The 16343-nt window shown below is 57.9% G+C and overlaps 2 protein-coding genes across 2 annotated transcripts; one reads left to right on the top strand and one right to left on the bottom strand.

The window, feature by feature from the left end:
• Positions 1-14: 14 nt before the first annotated feature.
• LOC127594888 (uncharacterized) lies at positions 15-872 on the bottom strand (the record flags this gene model as incomplete). Its single annotated transcript, XM_052056642.1, has 1 exon — positions 15-872. A coding segment is annotated over exon 1 (858 nt), but the record flags the coding sequence as incomplete, so codon positions are not given.
• Positions 873-4636: 3764 nt separating this feature from the next.
• ece2a (endothelin converting enzyme 2a) lies at positions 4637-5344 on the top strand. The gene has a single exon (XM_052056643.1). It carries the CDS (start codon positions 4637-4639, stop codon positions 5342-5344), a length of 708 nt encoding a protein of 235 aa, XP_051912603.1.
• The last annotated feature ends 10999 nt before the right edge of the window (positions 5345-16343 follow it).

The raw sequence follows: 16343 nt of genomic DNA on the forward strand, positions 1-16343 counted from the left end.
TAGCGCAGGTGGGCCAGGAACGCCCCCTTCTTGATGTTGTGCATCGCGTAGTGCCACAGGTCGTAGAAGCAGTAGCCCGTTATGATCCCCGCAGTGACGACTTCCGGCACCGGCGCGGCCCAGACAAGCCCCAGCCCCTGGGCGATCAGATAGAGGATGGGCACGCCATGATGGGGGGGAAAAGGATGCGGTTCCTGGTGAGCAGTCGACTTGTCCAGAGGCAGCACGTGGTGGATGCCGTGGAGGCAGAAATGAAATTTCCGGAACCAATAGAACCTGTTTAGGAAGTAGGTTTCACTATGGAACAAGAATTGGTGCAGCAGGTATTCGGTCAGTACCCAGACCAGGCTGCACGACAGCAGGTAGAGGACCAGCGTGCCCCACCCCACCTCGTGCCCCAGCACTCGCTGCAGCAGGAACCCCAGCGCCAAGGAGTAGACGAGGGCCACCTCGGGCCAGGCCGTGTGGCTGAACATCTCGAAGAAGTCCATTTCGAACAGGCGGACGCTGCTGCCGAAGAAGTGAGGCTTTTTGATCAGGCTCAGGTACTCACTCAGGCTGAGCCTTTCAACTTGGTGCATAAGGGGCTCGCCCTCCTGCAGGAACCCCTCGCGCGCCAGGGGCTGGTCGTCCACCCGCCCCACCTCCAGCGACAGCAGCAGCTGCTCGCTCAGGTAGTCGTGCCGGTGCACCCCCGGGTCGTGGAACACCTCCGTTATATCCTGGTTGGCATAGCTGCGGACAATGGCCTGTCCGCCGGGGTGCATACTCGCGAACTGAGTCGCGTCAATGACGCTGCCCTTGTAGAGCAAGGCACAGCGGCCGCCCTCTTCAGCCCACGTTTCCACCTCTTTCAAACTGGAGAACCTCATCTTATTAATATTATTATACGTATCTGCTATTTATTGCCGGCATATGTCTTTTTGTCAGCCAGGGTCCTTTTGGCCCGTGATTTTATAACGATGAAGTTTAGCCAGCTCAGCAGGGAAGACCAACCGCCGAACTACTACCCTGTTCCTGGTTACTACCATACTGAGAACAAGCTCCCGGGGCCGGCGCCTTCCATCCCCCGGGAGGCCAGGTTCAAGGATCTTCCGCCCGAGCAGCACCCTCCTCCGGGCGAGTACTTCCACTCCTAGAGCTGGATCAAGCGTCCTTTCCCAACCAGACCCACCTTTCCGGCTTAAGCACGAGCTCTAACGTTCTCGAGAGTAGAACTGCAAGAGCATGGTCCCCTCGATTCCCAGTCAAAAGGGGCAGATCTACTATGAAGAGCTGAATAATCAGCTGATGGCCTTACAGCTCCATCAGGCCAGTGACGGAGGCCTCGGGCCTGGCAGCTACGCAACTGGCAAAGAGCCGTTTTCGGATCGGAGAGGCCAGTACCAGGCCTTTTCGAAGGAGCACCATACCAAGCGCAGAGAGCCCAAACCGAGCAGCCTTCCAGAAAACACTCGAGGAAGGGCGGTGACCGGCTGCCATGAAAAGATCAAGCCCAGCCCCGCCCCACCTCGCTCCAAAGAGCCTCGGCATCTCAACCTCGAGTACATCCTCTAGAAGTAAAAGTACCACCGTGCGAAGGATGGCCCTCCGCCCGGCCAGTACTACAACCCGAGGGCGTACTCCTCCTTCGCGCACAAGGAAAAGGAAACCCAGTTCCAGTGCTTTGACTCGGCGGGGTCGAGGACTGTCGAGGTCGCCCACTAGCAGAACCCTGGGCCCGGAAGTTATGACCCGTGTTTACAATGGATGAGCGCGGGGCGGTCATCGGTAGAGATACCAGGAGGGTTAACAAGCTCGAGAAGAAGTCCGCCCCGGGGCCTGGCAGCTATTTGCTCCTGGACGGCTTCTTTCGAGAAACCCAGGTTCTGCCAAATTCCAAGAAGCCGGCAGTCTTCGGCAGCTCAAATAACAGATTTCCGGGGGAGCAGCCCAAATCGACGCCAGGGCCAGGTTCTTACAACATCGCCAAGAAAAGAGGGCGAAAAAGAAACTACGTGTACATGGTAGAGGCTGAAGAAAGAGACGAGTCCAAGCCCGAGACTGAGAATCTGGACCTGAACCTGGCAGAAGCCCCTTCGGGCCAACGAAAGTACATCCGGCACAAGCGGGCCCGACCCACCTTTGGGAAGGCGCCGCGGCGGACGATCGAGATCAAGGAGGGGGTGGCGGTGGGCACTTACGATCTGTGAGGGTCACGCTTACTTGATGGAAACCGATTTCTTGGTCCAGCTTTTGGTCCCCGGAATCTTTAGGATGCTGCGAGTGTGCTTGTAGGGATCAGCCCGCACTTTCTCTTTGACCTCCTCGTCGCTCACGATCCCGCTCAGGGGGAACTTGTTCTCCTCGGACTTATCGCGCTCGCGGGAGCGCACCCGCAGGCTCTTGGCGCGGATGGTGCCGTCGACGTTGTGTGGCACTCGGCAGATCGAGCTGCCCTTGTACCCCAGCTCCAGGAACTTGCTGTAGTATGAGCTGGTACTGCGCATGACCGAGCGCAGAGGCTTGCTGGAGGGCGAGTAATCTGCCTTGGCGCTTTCCTGCTTGTTGCGAGACACGGGCTTGAACATGTTCTGCCGGCCCTTCATGACCTTGCCGTCGATGTTCCGCACCTTGCTGATGTCGAAGGCCTGCAGACTGAACACGGATTTGTTTATGGTGTGAGTCGACTGCTTGTTCAGCAGGATCGAGTGGGTCATGCTCGGTTCGTACTTTAGCGACTTCAGGGTTGAGTCCATGCTGTCGTCGATGTCCCGTAGCAGTCGTTCCAACTGGTTGTTCTCCTTCCGGCTGTGCTACTGGTCGGGCACGGCCGGCAGCGGGATCTTGCACAGCTCCTGTTCGTCCTTATGGTACTCCAGCAGCGCGTCCTCCCCAAAATCGACCAATTTTCGGGAACTTTTCGCGGACACCTTCTCAATGGACTTGCAGAACTGGAAGCTGCCTTCCTCCTCTCCCATGGCAGTCAAGTCCCGCAGTTCAGCCCGGAGCGCGTCCCTCTTGAGCATAGGCTCCTCATCGATCAGGTCCTACAGCTGTCCGAGCAGCTCTTCATCAGTAAGCTCTTAAGGATAAAAGGCGGCGAGGAGGCGGTAGGTTTTAATGGCCTCATCGAGGCGGGCGGTCTGCAGCTGCAGCTGGAAGAGCCTTCTGAGGGAGGGGTGGTGGCTCCAGCTGACTTTGAGAGCCTGGGTGAGGTCCCGCTCACTCTCTTGAAATCGGCAGAGTTTGAAGTAGACGAGTCCTCGCAGCGAAACTGCCTCTACCAGCAGCTGCACGCGCAGGGACTGGGAGTCGACCTCCTCAAGGTGGGAGATGGTGCGGTTGATCTTTTCGAGGGCGAGGCAGTACTCCTTCTCGTGGAGGAGTTTGCCGATGTTCAGAAACTGCTCGGCCTGGGCATTAAAAGCGTCCTTGCTAGGCATCAATTTTGTAATAACCTCCCGATCTGCCAAACACTTTTGCTTATTTTTATTACATGACTGAAGATGAAAAGGGGCTCCTATAACTCTGGGCCGAGGCTGCCAGGGTAGTTCGCCGCCTTGAGGCGCTCTTCCTTGCCTGCCGTCGCGACAACTCCAGTCCTGAGGCGTAAGGCCGTGCGCTCCTTAAGGCCTTCTGGAGCCACGCCCACGCGGTGGTCCGGACCCTAACCTGCACAGACCTTTCGCACTCGGTGCGCGGGCGGATCAAAAAGCTGGCCCAGAACATCATTGCGGTGCTTCGCGAAACCAACGAAATACTAGGGCCCGACCACCCTGATCTAGAGGAGTCAATGGACACCTTTTCTCAAGGATTTCAGAAAAACTCGGGGGGCAGCTTTGGGGACAGTCTGCAAGCACTGTCCCGGCTGCATTAACAGCTGCTCTTCCGGCTGCACCAGCTCAACGAAGGCTTCGAGGAGGGCGACATCTGGTCGCCGCCTCTGGTGAACCCCGCTCTGCTCAAGGAGAGCAAGGAGAAATGGCTGTGTGGGATCCAGCCCCTGCTCAAGCCCATGGACCTCGACCAGGAGTGTCTCGCAGACTACTTCCGCTGCAAGGACAAGTTCAAGTTCATGAACAGCCTCAGCCAGCGCAACGAGCACATCGAGAAGAACATCCAGTCCTACCGCGTCAAGGCCCGCCTTATTAAGAGCGTAGAGCTTGCCTCCAGCAGGACCCAGCCCCGCCCATAGCGCGTTACCAGTCTTGACAAAAAGGTCAGGAGGGTCGTCCCGGCTGTACCGCCTGCCCCCAGCCCGCGAGAAAAGGTGCCCGTGCAGGCGCCGACGCGGCGGGTGGTCAAGCCGCTAACCAAGCGACAGAACTTGAAGGAGACTTTCATCGAGCGCAACAAGCAAATTATCAGAAGACAGGACCCTTTCAAGGGTAAGCTGCTGCTGCGGGAGGCTGAGCTGTGCGAAAGCCAGGAGCTGCCTCCGCAAGCCACCGAGCGTCGAGAGCCCCGCCGTGAGACGACCCTGCTGGAAGAGTTCAACCGGACCTTCCGGAAGAGCATAAACCAGCTGAGCACATCATCATCGAGCCAGTGGCGGACCCGGGCGCGGCGGACGCGGGGGGCGTGGCAGCGGGGTTGGCTGGACGTGGGGGAGTCGGACTTCCACGTGGACTTGTACTGACGCATCGGTTATATTATGCTGGGACTGTCGAAGAACGTGCACTATGGTAAGCAGGAGTACTGGGAGAAGCGGTATGTGGAGCTGCTGACGGACCCCTTCGACTGGTACCAGACCTACGACACCCTCAAGGACATCATCACCCAGTACACCACCAAGGGCGCCGCCATCCTCAACGCCGGCTGCGGCAACTCCACCCTCTCCCAGGACATGTACGAAGAGGGCTACCGCAACATCACCAACATCGACTTCAGCGCGATCCTGATCGACGACCTGCAGGCCAAGTACAAGGACATGGACCCGTCGTTCCGGGTGCTACAGATGGACGTCCGGGACATGGACTTCGAGGACAACAGCTTCGACATCGTGCTGGACAAGGGACTGCTCGACTCCGTGCTCTGCGGCACTTACTCCACCCAGAACTGCAAGAAGATGTTCAAGGAGATCTCGCGCGTGCTCAAGTCTCGGGGCTACTACATCTGCGTGTCCTACGGCGACCCTGACATCCGCCTTCACTATTTCGATCACCCCGACTACGAGTGGGCCCTCATCATGCCCTCCCCTCACAAGATTTTCAAGCCCAACGTCGACCAGACCACCGTCGAGTTCAGCGACGACCGTGAGAAGAACAAGGACCTCTACCACTACGTCTACGTCATCCAGAAGCACGCACAGATCCACTCCCCTGTCGCCCAGCGAAGGATGAGCGGTTCCTTCAAGCTCTGACCCCCCTCACACCTGCTCATCCCCCGCCTTGCTCGTAAACACCTTGTGTACCCGATCCGCCAAGTTGCGACCGATCCGCCTTCTGCCCCCTGCCTGTGTCCCCACCTCTATCTCCGACACGACGGTCAGGCCCTCCTTCTCCAACGCCTGGTAGAGCTCGCCCGCGTTGCGGTGCAGGGCTACGATGGCCTTGGCCTTTTCGAGTCCCATACCCCGAATCGTCAGGAGCATGCGAGCCAGGGGGATCGACTCTTTCTGCACACCGGACATGCTGTGAATCTGGGACTGGCTCTTGCTGTCCAGAAAGGAAGACTAACCCTGCCTCTTGCTAGCCACCTCTTTGACCTGCCTTAGAAAAGCCTCGCTATCCCCGCGGCTCTCCGTATGCACCACCTCCACTCCGGCCAGCACCAGTTCGAATTCTCTCTCCCTAAACTCGAAAGTCTTACCTGCCTCTCCTTTGAACTCCTGGCCCGCCAAAAAGCTTTTCACGTTTTCACAGAGCAGGTACCTCTTGCACTCGCTACTCATGTCCCTCGCCCGGCCGGCTGCCTCGAAGCATCCTTCCCCTGTCGCCAGTATCACCTGAGCCATGTTCTCGAAGGAGTCTCCTTGCGAAAGATACTTTTCGAAGAGCTTTACAGCCTCGGGCGCGCTCCTGACCAGCCTCACCACGTGGACTGATTCCTCCTCCTCGAGCCTGTCGCAGATGTCAGAGAGGGGGTGGTCGGGGTGGCCCAGGTAGAAGGGTTTCATTATTATGGGGTGCGCGCTGGACGAATAGGACACAGCAGGCCAGCCCTTCGCTAACGGGCTGGTCATGGAGCTGCTGGTGAGCTACCAGGACAAGGACCGGAAGTTGGTGGTGAAGACGCCCTGCGTCACTCGTTATAAGGTGCCGATGAGCAGCGGATCGATCGTGTATCGGTCGGCCAACGAATTGTTCTTCCTGAATGGTAAGAGGGCTAAAGATTTTTCTGAACTCGTGAGTGCCCTCTTGACCAGAAAGCCGTTTTTACTGTTGCTGCTGAGCCGCCCTTCATGGAGGTCAGGCCCGCACACTCCCGAGGGCTCAGGCGTGTGCTCCTCCGCGAGGTGGACCCTCGCGGCCCAGCACTGCCCATGTCCCCCGGCGATGCCGTCATCCTCAAAGACGCGGAGCTGTTCTTCATGGGGATGAAAACCTCCGAGACACGCTTAACGAGGGTGGTGACGATAGACGAACGCAAGCCCGTGAAAAAGCAGCTGGAGATCTCAGACAACGAAATGTAGGTGTGCGAGGACGAAGGCCAGTTCTAAGAGAGCTGCCGATTCTGCCGGAAGAGCAACTTCACGCGGGCCAACCCGCTCATCTAGCCCTGCAAGTGCACTCCCCCCAAGGTGCACCTCAACTGCCTCAAGAAGATCATCGAGAACAACTACCTGGCGAGTCGCTCGGATCTGGTGGTCCGCTACAAGAAGATTAGTTCCCACTGCCACAAGTGTGCCACCGCTCTCCAGGACAAGGTTATGGTCAATGGCAAGTCCGTGCACCTCTTCACCCCGCCTGAAATCGCCCTCCCCTATGCCAAGTTCAGGTTGTCAATCCTCGGCGAACAGCAGGAAGAGACACTGCTGGTTAGCTTCGCCTCCAAAGATGAGATCTCGCTGGGCAGCGAGCACTGCGACCTGGAGCTTGCGGCGGCAGAGCCGAAGCATGCTATATTCTCGATCAAGGCTGGCAGGATGCTAATCGTCAGAGACCTGGATAGCAACTACGGGACTCTGCTGCGGTCGCAGACTTTCAGGCTGGAAAATGGCGAGGCGGGGAGGTTCGTGCTGGACGGGTTCAGGCTGAGACTGACCCCTGGCAAGACCTGCAACTACACGGCCAGCAAGGAGGTGGTGCGCCGGATCAGCGGGCTGCGGCCAAGCTGCCTGGAGTTCAAGAAGAAGGTCGATGCAGAAATATTCGACGACAATAGCGACTCCGACATCTCCATCCACCGCGAGGTGTCTGACGCCTGACATTCATTATGATCGCAGTCCTGCTCCACCTCGGCCTGGCTCAGCTCTGCACCATTGCGGAGATGCAGGCTGCCTACAGGGCCGTCTCGCTGTTCGGGCAGGCCGGGCTGACCGCGCAAGGCCGCTGCTCCTACTGCGTGCGAGGCAGCTGCGTGGCAGGCAGGTGCCAGGCCTGCCAGCAGGGCGCCGTCGGCTCATCCTGCCAGTACAGCAGCCTCCCTGCCTCCTGCTCGTCTTCAAGCGACATCGACGTGACTTGCCCCGCCTGCATCGAGCTGTACTCCACCCTCGGCCAGAATTCAAACAAGACCTTCCTGGAATAGCGGGCGCAGCTGAGCCAGTCCGCCAACCAAGCCGCCCAACTGCTCTTTGAGCTGAATGCACCTCTGACCACTGTGCTGCTCAAGCCCGTGCTCGACAGGTTCGTGCAGCAGGGCTACACTAAGGGGCAGTATGGAACCTCGTTCATCGAGTGCATCAATGGCTCGATTTGCATCGTCAGTATGGCAGACCAGCACGTCCTCTACTCCTTCAGCTCGCTATCCACGCTCTCCCTCACTTTTCGGATCCCGTTACCCTCGGCAGACACCTACCTGCGAGGCAGCTTCGTCCAGACCTGCGTGGTGCCGGCCCAACTAACCGTCGTCCTCAACTACACGAAGGGAGCCGAGCTGTTCTGCCAGGTGAAACTGGCGACTGACATCGCACCTACGCAGGTGCTTGAGTTGTCATTTTAATCGGTGGAGGAAGTGTTTCGAGAGGTGGATGGGCTGGCCCGCTACCGCGTGTAAGAGATGTTCGGCTCGTTCGGGGTCGTGATCGTGCTGGTCCTGATGGCATTGTGGATCACCGTGTGGATCCTGCTGCTGCTTATTAAAGGACTGCGCGAAGACCAGCCTAAATAGCAGGAGGACAACGTGGTCGAACTAAAGAAGCTGCACCCGGTGCTGAGCGTGTGGATGGCAGATTACCCCTACGCGAACGAGAAGCTGGTCCTGGCAATTACCGAGATCGCCAGCATCGCGTTCTTCCAGCTGGCCTACTTTGAGGCGATCGATCCTACGTCCGAAAACAAGAGCGTGCAGTACTTTTTGCTGTCGATGCCGGTGCTGCCCTCCTGCTGGGTGCTGTGGTACCTGGTGGGGCTGGCTCGATACTGCATCCGGAATGACTACCTGCGCTGGGGACTCGAGGCCGTGGTCATTGCCACTCTCCTCACCCTGATGTGGCTATTGACCCAACCTGAGCTGGACGCGGGGCTGGGAGTGGGCTTCACGATAAACTTCGTGATCGACTGGCTGCTGCTGGACCCGGCAGTGATCTGTCTGTGCTACTACCTGACGGGCAACCACCCCGAGGGCCTCCTGAAGCTGCTTTACCTGCTGCAGTTCAGAGGCTTCCTGGACAACTTCGCGGAGGCCAGATGGTTTGATGAGCGGCTGGAGAGCAACGCAGAAGATATTGGGTGATTAAATATTAACTATGGAGAAATTATGATAGTGCAGTGCTGCCTGTCCCCTCTTTCTCAAGTACATGGACTCCTATACTCAATAAACTCCACGGGGACATCCAAGTTCAGCTTCTCCCATGTCAAATCTCTGAAAGAAATACCCGCTCAGAGACCTGACTTGTGGTCCTTCCCCTTTCACATCTGGTCCCAACCCCCTTGCGGGCCCTCTGTGGTTTGACCAGTGGTTCGAGATGGAACATATTGGGTGATTCTTTATTATGGAACAGGCTTTTCTGGCAGCCGCACTGCTGCCTGTCCCTTTCTTTCTCAAAAGCGTGTACACCGTCTCTCGCATGACCCGCGCCCTCCTCCGCATCCCCGAGGACATCCCCAACTTTAACCTCTCCTATGTCAAGTCCCTAGCCGAACTGCCCTCCGAGTAACCGATCGTGCTGGCTTGGAAAAACACTGAGAAGAAAACCCTTCCCGTCCGCCTCCTGGCGGAGAAAGAAGGCGACAGAGTGTTCTGGCTGCGCGAGGAGGCCAGCTTTGTGGGGCCGGAAGAGCTGACTATCCAGCAGAGCAAAGGACTGGCTTTTAATATTGGATCTGAAAAGGGCACTGCCACACTGCGAGAGGACAAGCACTATCTGTTCGTGGGCCGGCTTGACGAAAGTCGCACCCGCTTCGAGTCGGAGCTGATGCTGGGCTAAAACCTGGCCATCTTTTTCTAGTCAGTCTCGCAAATCCAGCGCAGGCTATATCTGAAGATCGCAGGGTGCGGGGCACTTTCTCTAGGACTCCTCTGCGCGGGTAAGGTTCTGCGGACTACCAGGTGACTTGCATGCATGATGAATCACTTCCAGATCACCAGTATTCGGTCCGGCATCGCTCCTGGGGGTTAGGCGGGCGCCTGTCCCGCCCTGTCCCAACCTTCTTGCGGGAGGGGACTTTCCTGGACTTGGGCAGGGCCTGGTCCTCGGGGTGAGTCGAAAACTGGATTTTTACTTACTTGAGTAGCCGGTTTGAAAAGGGTTTTCGGGGTTAGTCGTCCTCTACGGTCTCGAGATCATGTAGCTTGAGCCTGCCGGTGCCGCGCGAGGGGGGCAGCGATATTCGCTCGTGCGCCTCGTTCTGCTCGGCCAGCCGATACAGTTCCAAGTCCTCGTCAATCTCCTCATCAGAGCTGTCGACCCCCTCGCGCTCACGAGGGTAGACGTAAATCTCGTTGGCAACAGACTGCAAGAACAGTCGCTCGGTGCGGGCAGCACGGTCCAGTCTGGAAGGCGGCCGCTTAATTTAAATTGCCTTCTCCATCTAAATTGATGCCGGCTATTCCACACTCACTCCCGCTGCAGCAGGTCCAACCGACACCCTTCTCGCAACAGCTGTTCCTTCTCCCGGCGACTGGATTCCAGTCGCCGCAGCAGGGCCGCCCTCCGGCTACCGTCCTCGGACTGTCCCGGTCCGTCCTCCGACACAGCCTGCTCCACTGAAATCGCTGGCCCGTCCGACCGCCCTTCAAGCAGCCTAGCGAGCCTGCCGTTTTACTGCATGAGGTCCTGGTTGACATTCAGGCAATGGACCAACTCCCCCTCGAACTCGCTAACCATGGCCTCGTAGGCCCTCTCGCATTATCGGTGCTGCCATTGAGCGTCCACCAGTTCCTGCTTCAAATTTCCATCGGCTCGTGACTTGATTAATTCCAGTAGTCTGGCGTTCTCGGTCCTTAGTAGGTCAGCCTGTCGACTGACCTCATCCTTTCGAGCGGTTGAGTTTTCGACGGTCTTTTGGATGACGGCCAGCTTTTATTCGATGGCGGACAAGAGGTCCTGCTCACTGCACGGCCCATAGCAATGCAGCGCCACTGCCAGCGAGCTGACCTGAGCAGACACCCTGCTCAGACTACGCTGGAAATGCTGCTGCGTGTCTGACACCTTTTCTGCCACCCGCTTGGCCAACCACTAAATGTTATGCGAGGGGGAGTGTACGGCCGTGCTGTCCTGCTGCGCCAGGATCGAGAAGGCCCGTTCCTACCTGCCCTCGACCTCGTGCAGCCGGTCCTTCAGATAGAGGTTTTCACTCTGCAGGGAGGATAGACGGGCTGTGAGACTATCGACCTTGCTTTAGAAGTTGGAGAGGCTGGCGCTTTGCACGGCCTGGCTGTCCAGCCTGGCATGCTCGTACTGCCTCAGCTACTCCTGCAGCTGTCTTATCTTCTCGTTCTTTTAGAGAACCGTCTGTTCAAGCTCCTACCCCCTGGCGATAAACCCCGCTGCCTTTTTCTCGACCGCACTTTTCTCCTCAGCCGCGGAAGCCAGCTGCTTCTCGGCCGCCTCAAGCTGTTCCCGTAGGCGGCTGCATTCCTGGGCCTGCAGCTGGCGGTGAGTGTCTGCCTCCATTCTAAGCCTCTTCTCCTCGCCCTGCAGGTGATCCTGGGCGTCAGTCTTGTCCTTCATCGAGCGGGCCAACGCCTGCGTTAGCCGCACCACCTCCGCCTTATAGAGTTCCTATCTCACTTCCACTCGCTTGAGGGCCAGTCTCAGCTCTTCTACCCTTGAAGCCTCGTTCCTGCCAGCAGCCGCCTCCTGGGTGGCCTGCTCAAGCCTGGCCCGCATCTCCTCGATGAGAGTGTCCTGCCGGGTCGCAGCCTCCTGCATGGCGGTCAGATGGCTCTCCTTCTCAGCCAGCCGGTTGGTCATCGATACCATCTGCTCGTTGCTGAGCTCGCAGCTAGCTGGCTGTGTTAGATAGGCCTCCCGCTCCCGCTCAAGCTACTGCCTCTCTTTCTGATATTTCCTGATCAGCTCGTGGTATTTCTACACTTTGCTGTGCCCCTGAACGATACCACTCTGCACGCATTCAGCCTGCCGTCTTTCAGAATATCTGCTGCGCTGTTACTCGACGTGCTCCTCGGGCTGTCTCTGTCGTGGCTGGGGCGGGGCACGAATGTGGTTCCGGTGGTAGGAGTCAGCCAGGTCCATGTAGTACGCCCCTGAGTCTCTACTGATCCGGTCAGCATCGATCTCCCCCAAGAACTTGGCCTTCAGACTATACTCGAACGAAGCCGCGCTGTCCGGACACCTCTCGATCCTGCCAGTGAGGGGCTTATCTTCCTGCCTAGCAAGATGCGAGGAGGGGTCAAGCTGGTAGTACCCCGCAATGAACCGCCCCTTGTCCGTATGCAGGAAGAAGGATACCGTGGTCTGGTAAGAGCTCGACTGCTTTGGGGAGGAACTGGCCCTCCTCCTGCTGGTACATGTTGAGAGTGAGGACGAGCGGCTGTTCGGGCGTGGAGGAATCGTTGTGCAGCTGGAGCTGGGAGGTGGTGCTAGTCTTGGCCCCACGCTTCCATTCGAGGGACAGGTTGGCGGGGAAATTGACGGCCAGCCGGACCCTCGTGACGGTGAGGGTGAAGAGGTAGCGGTAGCTCTTTTTCATGGCTTAATTAAGAGCCGTTCGCCATTTATTGTCTTTGAATAATGGAAGAGCACAGCACCACCAGGAGTCGGCAGGAAGAGCCTGAGGACTACGAGCAGCTGCTGGCTGGCTGGCGCAAGTCCCTTCGCCTTGGCCACAGTGCCTCTCTTTAGGCCTCCATCTCCTTCTATGACCTGGGCCCCGCCCTCAAGACGCGTGAGGTTTACGCCAAGCTCGAGGCGATCCGATCCTTCTGCATCGTGCGTGTGCAGAGCCGCTACGCAGCAGAGCCCAGCGAAGATTCCCTCCGGACGGTGAGCGCTGTGCTGAACGCGCTGCTGCGACTGCAAGAGAGATAGGAGTACCAACTGACATGTCACTCTCGCACTTAGCTCAACCTCTACTTCTACGTGCTTCTGAAGGCGCTGCTCCTGCAGGCCTCGATGCTTAGACTCGCTGGCCAGGACAGCAGCCCGCTGATTGAGTGTCTACTCAAGTTTGAGCGGTACATGCCTTGCAGCACTCGCTGGCAAGTCCTTCGTCTGAAGGCAAAGCTCCTGCAGGCCGTGATCTGCGCGGACTCGCGAGACTACGCCACGGCGGAACAACTGGCGCGCGAGGTTTTCGATAAGGCCCAGGAGCAGCTAGCCTCTGTTTACAAGCGGCAGCGAGTGAAGGACTCTATGACAATCAAAGGCAAGCGGCACAGGAACAAGGCCCACAAGTTCGGTCGACTGTTGGTCAGCTCGCTCTTTATAATGGTAACCCTGGACGCCGACCGGGGGCGGATACGGGCCGTGATCGCATCTCTGAGGATTATCCATCTGGTGTCCTCCACGTTGCTGTCCAGTCACGAAGCCAAGAAGAGCCTGGACCTGCTGTCTAACTACGAGTCCGCGGCAGCAGACCTGCTGGCCGACGAGAACGACCTGCTAAAGATATCCTGGCGTTACTTCGAAAGCGTGCTGCACGCGCCTGCCCCCAAGCTCTAGAAAGAAGACTTTTCCATATCAGATTTCTATGCGGATCTGATCGAGCGCAGATTCCAGTACGAGGAAACTGACCGGTTCATGTATTACGTGCTTGAGGAGAAGGAGGAGAACCAGACCAGCGACCTGGTCGAAAGCCAGTATTCCAAGCGCACCATCGATCTGCTGACCTGCCGGCCATCCACCACTGCCACCCTCGACCACTACCACGCCCTTTAGAACGGCTTCTCCATGCCCATATCCGCCATCAAGCTCCCAGATCGAGTCAAGCGGTCCAAAACACGGCGCCGGCAGCCCCCTCCAAGCTGGGCCACCCTTCACGCGGAGAAGTACAAACTTCAGCATCTCTCGGCTTTCAAAGGCGCTAAATATCTACTTAATTAGGAGTTTCCGACTAAGATCGTCCCGGTGGCCGAAGAAAAGCACCCGGACATTCCGGCATGGGAGCAGGACCGTCCGACAGGGGCCCGGCGGTGGAGAGAGGCAGTGCTGCGGTGCAAGTCAGTGTTCCCGATGCCGACCCTCCGAATAAAGCTCAAACAAGACACGCTAAATACTTACTTTATCAGATCATTCCGACCCGAGCAAAGCTACTTCGAGAAGAGCAAGCAGATCCTGAGCCTGCACCTGGAGCTGAACCGGCAGGAGAAGGGCCGGCTGCAGTGCAGGCCAGCACCGCGCCCGGCAGGGGGGCTGCACCTCAGCAGCTCGATGAACTCGCTGGCCAGCAGTCTCCACAACCGGGTATACTTCAGGTCCTAATAAACATGAACCCAGTTAATTTGTGATCATTTCGGATGCCCGATTTGTGCTGCGAGTCCAGTCCTCACCAGCCTCAGGCAGAACGAGATGGAGGACCTGGCCACCAGAATAGTCCACTCCCGCCGCCTCTCTCCCAACGATATTCTCAACCTCAGCTTCAGCCCCTCTGGCGACAAACTGGCCCTGGCCTGCAGCGACGCCTGGCTGCGGGTACTGGATTGCCGTAGTTTCAGCACCAACGCCTAGGTGGACCTTTTTTCGTAGGAAGAAAATCGTATACCCGTGATGTCGGTCAAGTGGCTGAGTGAAGACCGCCTTGTAGCGGGCTGCGCATCAGGGCGGTTGGCCGTAACCGATGATTCCGGGCAGATCAAGATGAGCCTCACCGAGCCAGCCAACTACATCATGGCGGTAGACACCTGGCCCCTAAGCGGCTGCTACAGCAGTTGTGGGAAGGACTGCGTGGTGCGAGTGTATGACGGTTAAAGCAGCGTAGTGACAAGAGAGCTGAAGGGGCTGGACTGGCACCGCTCGGGGCATAATAATCGCCTGTTCGCCCTTAAATACGCCACTGCCAGCTGCTTGCTCAGTGGGGGCTGGGACCACAACGTGCACCTCTGGGATATCAGGGCCAGCGCCAGCACAGGCGCACTCTGCGGCCCCAAAATTTGTGGGGATACGGTCGACTATCGCGACAATACTATTCTCACAGGGTCATACCGGCCTGAAAAGCATCTGCAACTTTGGGACATTAGGACTTTCAAGCTCTTACGCACTTTCGAGTGGGATTCCAAGCTGGTACGAGGCGCGTTTGTTTTGGGCTGCAGGTTCGGTCGCCGCCCTTCGGATTCTATCTTTGCAGTAGCAACCGGAGTGGATGAGGCCAAGGTCCTCTCCACTCTGGAGAAGCATCGGCAGTTCCTGGAGCTGCGGCTACCGGGGACGGCTTTCTGCCTAGACGTCGGTGCGAACGGGCAATGGGCAGTGGGCCTGAAGGAAGGAGGGGTGGTGCTTCTGCAATCCCTCTGATCTTTTTTCACCAATTTCGATTGTGATGGTGGTTCAAATTAGCCATTGGTAATTAGCATTTCAACATGAGAGGGTTCCCCGGATTCTTTGGCGGAGGCTTCGGAGACATGGACGACAACGAGGAGGCGGACACCACTTCACTCTACGAGGTGATGGGGCTGCGCAAGGGCTGTTCCCAGGACGAAATCAGACAGGCCTATAAGGCCCTCTCGCTGAAGTACCATCCCGACCGGCCCAACGGGAACATCGAGAAGTTCAAGTAGATCAAGGAGGCCAATGAAATTCTCAGCAATCCTGAAAAAAGGGCACTCTATGACCAGTTCGGCAAGGAGGGGGTCGAGGGGGGCAGGGGCGGCGGCCACGGAGTCGACCTCATGGACCTGCTTTCCGGTAGGGCGCAGCGCCAGCGCGGCCCTCCTAAGGCTAAGCCCAAGCTTTATCCCCTCGAACTCACCCTGGAGGAGGTCTTCAATGGCTGCGTCAAGAAGATAACGCACCCCCGGCAAAGAAACTGCAGGGCCTGTGACGGTAAGGGCGGCAAAAACCTGAAGAACTGCTCGACCTGCCGCGGCCATGGAATAGTCTAGAAACTGGCCATGCTCGGGCCTGGTATGTACACCAAGGCGCAACAGCCTTGCGAGGACTGCCGCGGCGAGGGCCGTATCATGAAGGAAAGTGACCGCTGCGGGGAGTGCAATGGTCGGCGTGTGCTCCAGGAGCAGAAAAAGCTGGACGTGCCAGTAGAACCAGGCACTCCTCACAACTTCGACATAGTGTTCACGGGCGAAAGCGACGAGGGCCCGGGAGTGATGGCGGGTGACTTGTACGTGCGGGCACAGCTCAAAGAACACCCGGTCTACAAAGTCAAGGGCAGCAACCTTTTCATGCGGAAGACCATCTCTCTGCGAGAGGCGTTGCTTGGAGTCAGCCTGGAGATAGACTTCCTCGATGGCAACAAGCTCAAGGTGGCCTCCTTTCCTGGCGAGTGCATCAAGCACGAGGAGATCAAGGTGCTCCAGAACCAAGGCATGCCGGTGCATAGGGACATGAGTCGCCGGGGCAACCTCTACATCGAGTTCGACATCGACTTCCCCAAGAAGACAGACCCCGACCTGTTCCAGCAGCTGAAGGGGGTGCTGCCCAGTCCCAAGGCGGCCAAGCTGAGCGGAGACGTGAAGGAGGACGACCAGCACCTGCTGGAAGAGTTCGACGAGCAGTAGACAAACCCGAACCCCGAAGGAGGGAAGGCGGACTACGAGGAGGAGGAGGAGGGGATGGGCCATGGCCACGGCACGCGGGTGCAGTGCGCCATCCAGTGAGCACCAGATTAATATAATATCGA

Source organism: Hippocampus zosterae, unplaced genomic scaffold, assembly GCF_025434085.1.
Source record: "Hippocampus zosterae strain Florida unplaced genomic scaffold, ASM2543408v3 HiC_scaffold_299, whole genome shotgun sequence".
NCBI classification, from domain to species: domain Eukaryota; kingdom Metazoa; phylum Chordata; class Actinopteri; order Syngnathiformes; family Syngnathidae; genus Hippocampus; species Hippocampus zosterae.

What these genes read in the sequence shown, in the direction of transcription:
- ece2a (XM_052056643.1), top strand. Translation starts at nt 4,637, where the DNA reads ATGCTGGGACTGTCGAAGAACGTGCACTATGGTAAGCAGGAGTACTGG.